This window comes from Rhagoletis pomonella, unplaced genomic scaffold (assembly GCF_013731165.1).
Source record: "Rhagoletis pomonella isolate Grant_MI unplaced genomic scaffold, Rhpom_1.0 Rhpom_scaffold_00003, whole genome shotgun sequence".
Taxonomy (NCBI): Eukaryota; Metazoa; Arthropoda; class Insecta; order Diptera; family Tephritidae; genus Rhagoletis; species Rhagoletis pomonella.
In genome coordinates this window covers 18,240,579-18,251,180 of record NW_023458557.1, presented here as the reverse complement: position 1 = coordinate 18,251,180, position 10,602 = coordinate 18,240,579, and the positions used below count along the sequence as shown (strand labels likewise).

Sequence of the window (10,602 nt, the reverse complement as noted above, 5' to 3'; positions counted from 1 at the left end):
ACTAGTCATGGTTCCAAACGCACTAGAACCGAACCAGTTCCGCACTAGTTCGTTTCCCTACAGGGATTCTCTATCAAAATTATACCATGGTTACTCTGTTGCAAAAAAGCCTACATTTTTTGGACTGTGTTATTTATACCAATTTGACTATGTTGCTTTTTATGAAAAAATGTAAATATTTGTCTATGAGTGTGCTAATTTTTCTCCCGGTAGCTTTTGTAGCTTAGTATAAATAAATTGTAAATGTTTAAACCTTGTCATACTCTAAATTATAATTGTCCATAAAATGGACAAATATAGAAACTTTTCAAATTATTTACATATATGCTAGCATAAGGATTATAGCACAGGCCTGCGAAATTTAAAATTACCTTGTTAAATTAAAATGCATCTTTGGTTTTTTCCTAGCACGTCGGGTTTTTTTTACTGATGACAAATATATTTTAGGATTTTTAGCAATTAGCATGAAAAACCAAAAATTAATTGATTTTGAAATGAATTTTTACTTAAAAATCCTAAAATATATATGTCATCAGTAAAAAAAAATCTCGACGTGTTAGATGCATTTTAATTTAACATACCTAGATATTCAAATAAAGAAAATAATTACACTGGATCACAAATTTTAATTTGGTCTTGGTTCTCCAGCCACCACTATCCAATTTGTATGTAGAATCGCCCGCTGATTACAAAAATCGTGTTAATTTTTTGTTCTATGGGTACGTTTTCGAGATATTTTCAATTTACCGTTATTCAGATAAAACGAAAGGCGGTTACACTTAGTCACTTATATCTCAAGAACCAATTTAACAAACTAATGACGTAAATCGATGGATAAATAAAGAAGTAATGAGTGGTCAAATGAAAGTGCGCAAAGCTTTTTTGTATGAAAAATGAGCAGGAAATAATGTTACTCATACGCCATGTACACCTAAGTAGCACGCTTTTATGCTCATATATCATGCAAAAAATCTGCGCATTTTCATTTGACCACTCATTACTTCTTTATTTATAAATCGATTTTCTTCACTAGCAACTTGATTTCTTTGTAACAGAACAAGCTTTAGCACAAAGGCAAACATTTGACACAGAACTTGTTATTTTTTAATTTTTCTTCTGTTAAAGTGTTTTTTTTTTTTTCATATCATATCAAAAATCTAGAATGATTAATTTGTCAGAAACTATCACACCTATCGAAAAGTGATTTATATACGGTCTATATAGAATTTTGTTAGCTTTCATTTGCTGTATTTCATATTAAGATTGTTAAATTGGTTCGTAAAATATATGTACGTGATTAAGTGTAACCACTTTTTGTTTTAAGCTGAATAATGGTAAATTGAAAATATCTCGAAAACTTATCCATAGAATAAAAAATTAAGTCGATTTTCTGAATCATCGAGCAATTCTTTATAGGTTTTGGATAGTGGCATCGATTGAACCTTTTTGCTGTAAACCAGTGTTATTGGAGTGGGAAACAAAACTTAAATTTCGCAGGCCTGTGTAATTACTTTACAATTTTTTTTTTTTAAACCCGTGACTTGTCCAAATTATCAAGGATCAGTTGACGTTGCTTTACTCTATTGTAAATATACCAAATTTTGGAGATCTTACGCGTGTAATAGTGGCAACATCAGCAGTTTTACAAGATACTGTTTGACAATGAAATTACAATAATTGTAAATTATATCTTAAGTATCTACATTAAGGTATTATCTTCGATTTTTGTACAGTAGATACTTCTTCATGGACAGAGGAAGTTGTAGTTCCTGAATGCGTTCCTCTAAATGTATCCGTCCTACTTTCTGGCGAATGGTTCTTCTACACAAATCCATTAACGGCAGGGGTTCAGCTAAAAAATACAAAGGTATTAGTGAAATAAATAATAAATAATATGCGTCCTGACTTGCTGCGCCGAAAAGCAATAACCGCCAAATTCTACTTAGGCTAATAAATAGGGAGCGTGTATTACTGTTATAGATTAAAATTTTTATTTCAAGAATCACAAAATATCGCCCAAAATACATTTACGCCGAAAAATAAAATGAAATAAAATCGTTGCTTAGTGTACACATTTATAATTATAAATTTGATTTCCCTTTTTAATGTATAGTATTTGCGGGTATTATCTACTGGCGCATAGTGGGAAAAATATTTTTGGGTCAAAAAAGCTGTCTACTCTTCAAATCCCACCCAATTTCGATTATTCTCTTTTTTCAAACAGTTTGTTAGATATTAATTTTACTATTAGGAGATGCTGCTGCTTTTTTGAATAATTGTAAAAAAATATATAACCAATGGAGCCCAAACTAAAGGTCGATTTAAGGTTCCAGTAATTACCAATTACCGAATGTAATTATGACATGATTAAAAGTCCTGCAACATATTTTGTTGGTAAACATATGCTTAAGTTTACAAAACTTACGGTTGCTATAAATTTTGCCCCTGTTTTTTTAAGTTTACAGATTTGATGTCCTCAAACGAAAAACAAACGCACCAAAAAACGCACCAAGCACTAAACTCAAAAATTTTCGCGTTTTGAATAAAGAAAAGCTGCCCAGACAACTGACAGATAACTACGTTTTCGAAGTTGAGTTGACTTGTGTCCCACAATACCAATTTACAACTTACAACTCAACTATCTTCAAAGTTGTGAATCATAATAGGGGCCTAGGCTCAACGTGAACATAGTATTAGGCATCTTCAATATCATAAAAATTAAGTTGGGTTCTCAGGTCTCTAGCAATACAAGATTAAATGTTGTTCTTCGCGAAGTTATTTAAATAAATTTTAAGCACTTCGGGGGGTCAACCCCCTGGTAATTCTCCACTTTTGTCTTGGGAAAAATTTATTAACCACATCTGCGTTCAAAATAAAACATTCAAAAAAGAAGAAATTCAACACTCGTTTGTTATTAAGGGCAAAAGAAATGTCGTATATTCTGTTTAAAATGAGATTCTATTTGTTTATTTTACCATGCTTCTCTTCGATTTTCATGTTAATGGTATACTAGCTCTAATCTTTTCTGTACGAGTTCGAAAAGAACAATCCAACTCGTATAACAATATCCGACTTCGTGTAAGGTGCAGCCAAATCCAGTTATAGCACTATTGTGAGTGAATATGAAAGCAAATTGGAAAATTTCCAATTAACGTTCAAAATATTTTCTCAAAACAAAATGACAAATGCAAACAAGTAAGCAAAAATATATGTTTACCCAACGGGACTAAAAGTGAGCTGCTCCCCAAAGGAGCAAGTAGGGGGGCAAGCACGATACAAAAAAGAAGGTAGTTCCATTTAAAGAGATTCGCTGATGTGGTTAACCATTTGATTTTTAATAAAATTATGACATTTCATCAATTTCATGCTACCTGATCACTAGAAGTAATATTTTTTTTTTTTAACAGTAGATTTCATCAGTCCACTCAAAGATGTGGAATATGATGGACTTGAAAATTTTGCCGGCTACAATTTCGAAATAGGGTTAACGAAACTAGGTTTCAGAGCGAATGAAGAAAGTGGTTAAAATTATATATATGTTTCTTGTTTATAGGAAGTCGGTCTGTACAAGACGAAAGCAATTTTTTGCATACATTGCAATTTTAATTCAACGCTAACCTCAAAGCATAATTTTTTGCAAAATGTGATGAGAAATTTAAAAGACTTGGACCAAAATAAAATAATAGATTAGCGCTTGCACATATATTAGTGTTTGGTCGAGCTTCTCCTCCGATTTGTGGAGGGCGCCTTGGTGTTGTCACACAAAGGGTAGGGATCTACACTGAGGGAAAAAAATATTAAAATATTAAATAGAACCGTAATTGATCTTACAATAAACGTCAACGGAAGTACTGTATATTGGTAATTATTCAATTCAATTACGCGCATATTAAAATGACCGCGTTCGTACTGAAAAAGCATCCGTGATGTGAATAATCAAGACAAAAACTAAAAAAAAAATTTAATTTGCATGTTGCCTGCAGTGGAATTCGAACCCGACCATCTCCGGATATCAACAACTTGTGGCAAGTATCTTTGCGCACTCAGCCACACACAGGCATATAAATTTGCTTTCAAATGATGAATATCCATCAACACCCCAGCACGCGATTTGTACGGATAAACATCATGGTGTAATGAACTGAAGGTGGCGCATTCCCGAAACCGCTACTTTGGTTTTGCCGACTTTGACGGGCAATACGTAAACAAACTTTTTGTTTGGAAACAAATGCAAACGTATTGTAAACGTATTGTGTACTTTCAAGTGAAAATCGAAGTAATTCGTGCGTTCTAAAGTAAAAAACGTTTTATTTGTAATAAAAAGTTTATAAAAATGTCGTGTCGTGTGTTGAATTGCAGCAGCCGTAGGGGTAAAGCCCCCAAATGCAGTTTTTTTTTTATTTTTTTATTATCACTTTTTCGGCACCTGCAATACAAACACAAAAATTCTAAAAAGTTAATTAATAAGACCTATTCTTTTGAACACATTTCAAGAGTGGTTGTATACTTTTTGTTAACGTTGTGCTTAATTTGCTATATTCAAAGATGGCTTGAGAAATTGGTGAATCGTGAAGAGAACACGTTTTCTCACTGCAAATTCACAACTGTTCAATGTTTACCCATTGCCACAAATGTCATTCTGCGGGAATGCGGAATCTTGTATTCTATCGTTCTTGGATAAACATGTATGTACTATGTATGTATGTGTGTGATGTCACCGCTCTCAGAGCGGCGCTCAGCATTCTTGGGGTGCGTATGTACACTTACATATTCATACATACTCAGATGTGAACAGTCAAATACGTGCGTAATAAATTTTGCATGAAAATATAATTTTTAAATACGAACATTCTTAAACAATAATCAAATATAAAGTATTCATTTTTACTATGCATTATTTCCCTCAGTGTACAGTTCGAGTCCGAACCAGTGTTGCCAGAACTTTTTGGGCCGACCGGCTAGATTGGCAAAAAAAGCGGCTAAAAACGACTAAAATGTTTTAGTGAAAATCCACATGCTTTATTTAAATAAATCGCAAGAAACGAAAGACTAGTTAACACCATTAATTTATATCGAGTGTATATTCCTCATCATCAAATGAATCACTATTGTATATATCACCTGAATTCATTAATTTTAAGAGATCGTCATCTACAGTAAAATTATGGCAGCATTTTTCTTCACGTTTTAAACCGTATCTTATATATAAAATAGCGTTTAACGTTTTAACGCACATTGGATTTCTTTGCTTAGTTTTTATTATATTCATTGAACTAAATATTCGCTCTACTTCTGCATTACTTATAGGCAAAACAAGAAAATTAAAAACTAGGTTGGAAAGGTCAGCAAAAGGGTTTTCTCCTAGGGCAATCCGAAATTGATAAACTTCGGCCCAAAATTTTACAGTTGAGTCTAAATTACTCCAGGTATGTAACGTTAACCGTTGCCGTTGCATCTCTATGGATGTTATTTCGTCGGCATTATATTTGTGTTTTTGTTGCTGTAGTTGAACAAATACTTTTGGTTTAATTACTCTTAATACATTTCCAATCGAAAAAAGTCAATTTTTTTTAGTGTGGCAATATTTGTAGGGAGGCGTTGGCGTAATTCCTTTACTAAAGTGATAATAAAATAGCGACAATTTTCTCGAATTATTTTCTCGGCTTCGTGGTCAAAAGCGTTTGTGCTTACTTTTGTTTTTAAATACTCTTCAAAACTGTGATAAAACTGAGGAAATGGAGCAAGGTATGGTTCCAACGGGGAGCATATAGGATCAAATGTGTCCGCGCTAATAACCACTAGGGAGCATAGATGCGAAAGTAAAACATTGAGTTCATTAAAAATCTTCATTGGGTCTGCATTATTGCTTTCGAACAACTTGTTTACTTTTTGCACCTGAAAATTAGGCAAATAGTAAAATCGGCTAAAAACGGCTAACTTTTTTTTACAAACCGGCTAACAAATCGGCTGCCGGCTAGATCGAATTTTCTCCGGCTAGTTGCTATCAAAACCGGCTAAATCTAGCCGGAAAACGGCTAAAATGGCAACGCTGGTCCGAACGGCGATTGTATTTTTATGAGAAAGCTGGTTTTCATGGCAGAAATACACTTGAAGGTTTGCCATTGCCTGCCGAGAGGCGACTGCAATTAGAAAAAAACACTTTTTTGTTTTTTTAGTTTTTGATGTTGGGTTGCACGGGGCTCTGCGGAAATATTATAAAGAGGTTTTATTTGGGAAGAACATTCTTTAGAATTTAAATCGCAAGATTGCACTCAAAAATAAGCAAATAAAAAAAAAATAACAACATAATGTGCTCGTGGTTCTTATTATAAAATAGAAATAACAATTACGAAAAAATCTGCTTTAATAGTTTATATGTATATATTTTTAATAAAAAAGGTGCGAACCACGTGATAAAAAAATACCAAGCACTGATAATGCTTTTTGACTATAATTATTATGTTGGTATAAATATGTGAAAGAAAATACCCCGATTTATTGTTTTAATATTATAAAGGTGGCAGGGGCGTTGATAATACTCACAATTTATGAAACTTCAAATAATTTTATTATCCATCAAAACTTTGCGTGATAAAAAAATAGAAGGTAGTTTCACTTCAAACTTTTTTGACGGATACAGGCATTTTTGAAGTTTCATAAAATGTACATTTTAGAAGCGGCGTTGCCACATTGGTATTAACAAAATATAATTGATGGTATTTTGGGATGGGAGTTTCTATTATTTTTCTTTTTAGACGATCCTAAATAGTATATTTTTGGAGTTTTAAAATGTATACCAATTATGATTAGAATGTTCCCATTATATTGAGAACACACCCAGTTTTATGGTATAAGTAAAACAGTTAAGGTATGTACATATGTTTGTATGTATGTACATTAGAACGTTCGTTAAAAAAATTTGTTTTGTCGGTAAGTAGTCTTAAATTCTGAGAATTTCTCTCATATGAGAGGATAAAAATGGACAAAAAAGCAAACCATGGAAAAAGCTAGAAGTTTTTATGTAACTTTAGTACAATAGTTTTTATTTTGGTGGAAAATATTTACAAGTATAAATTTATCCCGCAGAAACTTCCCAACTTTATCTAAAAATCAAATCTTATTTTGCTATCTCAATTTATCTTATTTTATCACGTTTTTTGCCAGCCAGAGCATCATAATTCGTAAACTTTTTTCAGCTGTATTTCTAATTGCGATGTGCATAACATGCCAATGGAAATGTTATTTTAATTGATTTTACGATCAAATGTGCTGTACAGTAACGATACGTTGCTTGAATCCAATATCATTTACTAAATTTGCTATAACTTTTCTATTTTCAAATCGATTTGCAAAAGATTTCGATCTATATACTTTGAAATTAAATAAACTTTAATATAGCATAAACATAAGAACAAAAGTTTGCAGCTTTTAGGTGTAATTCACAGTAGAATATCGATCCGACTTAAAATTGTGTCCGATTTCACCCATAGATTTGCAGATAACTCTTAAACTGCGACCTTTAGCAGATAACCCTTAAACTGTGACCTTTAATCTGGTGGAAGCTTTTTGCGGTGTGCTAATCAGAACCGGATATTTTTGGAAAACATTGAAAATGCTGTTTTCTAAATTTGAAAAAAACGATAATTTCGCAAATTCTTAAAACCTATTCTACTCTTTTTTTTATTTTTGACCTCAATTCAAAAGTTGTGAGTTAGTTTATATAGCAAATGACTATAAAACAGGGCTGCTCAAAATTTTTATATGGAAGTGAAATCATAATACATCTACAAAATTTATTTGTACACTGAGATTTTTTTTTTGTCATTTAAATGAAGCTAAACAAGTTTATTATTATTGTACGATCAGTGAATGAAAATTGTTAACAATGGGAGTATTTACATATGTATATGTGGAATAATACAGTGCGTTAAGAAATGATAGCGACCTAGTGCTGAAAAGTTCCAAAATTTAGTGGGAGCAGTCCTTGCACATTAGAGTGGTTCATAAAAACACTCTTTTTGGAAATTCATAAACGCTACATTAGAATACTGTTATTTGTGATGAAAAAAGAGACACGTATTTTTTTATTTTGAAAAAAAAAAGTTTTTTTAGAGGTCGCGCTGGTCGGTTTTTATAAAAACGCTGATGTTCTCAATTTTTTTATTTTTGTGACATGTTAAAATGCAGCTAAAAATATGGTTTTTACATATAATTACTCTGGCATTATTGGGGAACATGCCCTTAATTACACACCTGTCTTGGACAGCTAGAATGGGCCGAGTTCCCGAAAATATTCTCTCGAAAAGACATTAGTAAAATTAAAACGTTTATACTGAACGATTTACGCGTTGCCATGGGTTGGAAGTTGTTAGCAGGGGGTTTCTGGGGTTGCTAATTAGGGTGGTCGGAATCATTCCCCCGTGCATAAAATCACCCGGACTAAATCCTCCAGAAAAAATCCCCCGGAAAAAATCTTCTGAACAAAAATACCCTGGACAAAATCCCCTCCAAACAATATTCCCCCGGACAAAACCACCCGACCGGCAAAAAAGAAAGGATAATTCTACTTAGTGAGGGTTATAATCCCTAAGGGCGCCCGAAGGCCGCTTACGCAGAAAGAAGTTCTCCGCAAAAAGACTTCCGCCCCTCTTTTCCTGCAATAAAGAAAGGAGAATTCTACTTAGTAAGGGTTATAATCCATAAGCGCGGCCGAAGGCCGCCTACGCAGAAAAAAGTTCTGCGCAAAACGACTTCCGCCCCTCTTTTCCGGCATCACGGAAAGGAGAATTCTACTCAGTGAGGGTTATAATCCCTAAACGCCTACGCAGAAAGAAGTTCTACGCAAAAAGACTTCCGCCCCTCTTTTCCGACAACAAAGAAAGGAGAATTCTACTTAGTAAGTGTTTTAATCCCTAAGAGCGGCCGAAGGCCGCTTACGCAGAAAAAAGTTCTACGCAAAAAGACTTCCGTTCCTCTTCCGGCATCACGGAAAGGAGAATTCTACTTAGTGAGGGTTATAATCCTTAAGCGCGGCCGAAGGCCGCCTACGCAGAAAAAAGTTCTGCGCAAAAAGACTTCCGCCCCTCTTTTCTGGCATCACGGAAAGGAGAATTCCACTTAGTAAGGGTTATAATCCCTAAGCGCGGCCGAAGGCCGCCTACACAGAAAGAAGATCTGCTCAAAAAGACTTCCGCCCCTCTTTTCCGGCATCACGGAAAGGAGAATTCTACTTAGTGAGGGTTATAATGCCTAAGCGCGGCCGAAGGCCGCCTACGCCGAAAGAAGTTCTGCGCAAAAAGACTGCCGTCCCTCTTTTCTGGCATCACGGAAAGGATAATTCTACTTACAGGTTTATTCTGCGCTGGTAATAAAAAGTTTGTAACCAGTAAATAAAGTTCCTGTCAATTTTTGAACCCTTTTCGCATTCTGTATACTCATGTAACCAGTAAATTTTGTTACCGTCTCATAAGCTGGTAACAAATTATTGCCCCGTGAAATATGTAATGCCAGGTTTTGCACAATTCTTCATAGCTGAATTGCTGAATATTTTAACTGCATTACCAACGTACCTAGAATCGCGGTGACAAGAACTGGTAACATTTTTTGGTAATACAATTTTCCGGTTACAAAATCTTCGGTAACGTGCAGAATAGACCTGTTAGTGAGGGTTATAATCCCTAAGTACGGCCACAGGCCGCTTACGCAGAAATAAGTTCTGCGAAAAAAAGACTTCCGGCATCACGGAAAGGAGATTTCTACTCAGCGAGGGTTATAATCCCTAAATCCAGCCGCAGACCGCCTACGCAGTAAGCAGTTCTGCGCAAAAACACTTCCGTGAGGGTTATAATCCCCCTCAACAGAAATCTCTCGGACAAAAGCACCCCATCTCCAAAAAAAATCTCTGGCCTATGGTACCCAAACGGTTAATTTTGACTATTTTATTACTTCTTTTAAGCATCGCACAAGCAATAGCAAAACGTGAGTCCAAGCGTATGTACTTAGAATCTATGTATACATATATGTACAAGTACATAGGTACTTGTATGCATAAATACATATGTTCTTTAACTTCGCTTAGAGCGGGAAGCAGAGATGACCCAAAACAGAAGCGAATTGTTGATAAATATGGGCATACATACGCAGTAAAGGGCTGCATAAATGGTTTTGAAAGGGCAATCAAAACTTTTGCTAATTTCGCTATAATTCACTTCACTTCCTCAGAGCTTTCAAAACTTTACTTCAATAAAATATTACTGCAAAAAAAATCAAGCGGATAGCAAGAGCCCCTATTGTGGGCTATTCTGCGGGTGATTTTGTCCGGGGGAAAATTGTTTGGGGGGATTTTATCCAGAGGATTTTTGTTCGGGGAGATTTTTATATGGGGGATTTTTTTCTGGAGGATTTTATCCGGGTGATTTTAGGCACGGGGGAATAATTCCTATCGCCGCTAATTAGGAATCTGAAGTCAGTTTTTCAAAATTCAAAATGGCGGATCCAAACTGGCGATTAATTTTTTTTTTTAATTATTGAAGTAAATTTTTTTAAATTCGAAATGACGGATCCAATATGGCGATCAAATAAAAAAAAATACTAAAATTAAAA

The 10,602-nt window shown here is 34.4% G+C and overlaps 1 protein-coding gene across 1 annotated transcript in view; it reads right to left on the bottom strand.

Moving 5' to 3' along the window:
• Positions 1 to 1,564: 1,564 nt before the first annotated feature.
• LOC118735047 (protein gustavus) overlaps positions 1,565 to 10,602 on the bottom strand; it is a 213,510-nt gene continuing 204,472 nt past the window's right edge. The window contains exon 3 of the mRNA XM_036464638.1: positions 1,565 to 1,852. Coding sequence (XP_036320531.1) covers positions 1,713 to 1,852 — 140 coding nt within the window. The 3' untranslated portion in view covers positions 1,565 to 1,712. The remainder of the gene's footprint in view (positions 1,853 to 10,602) is intronic.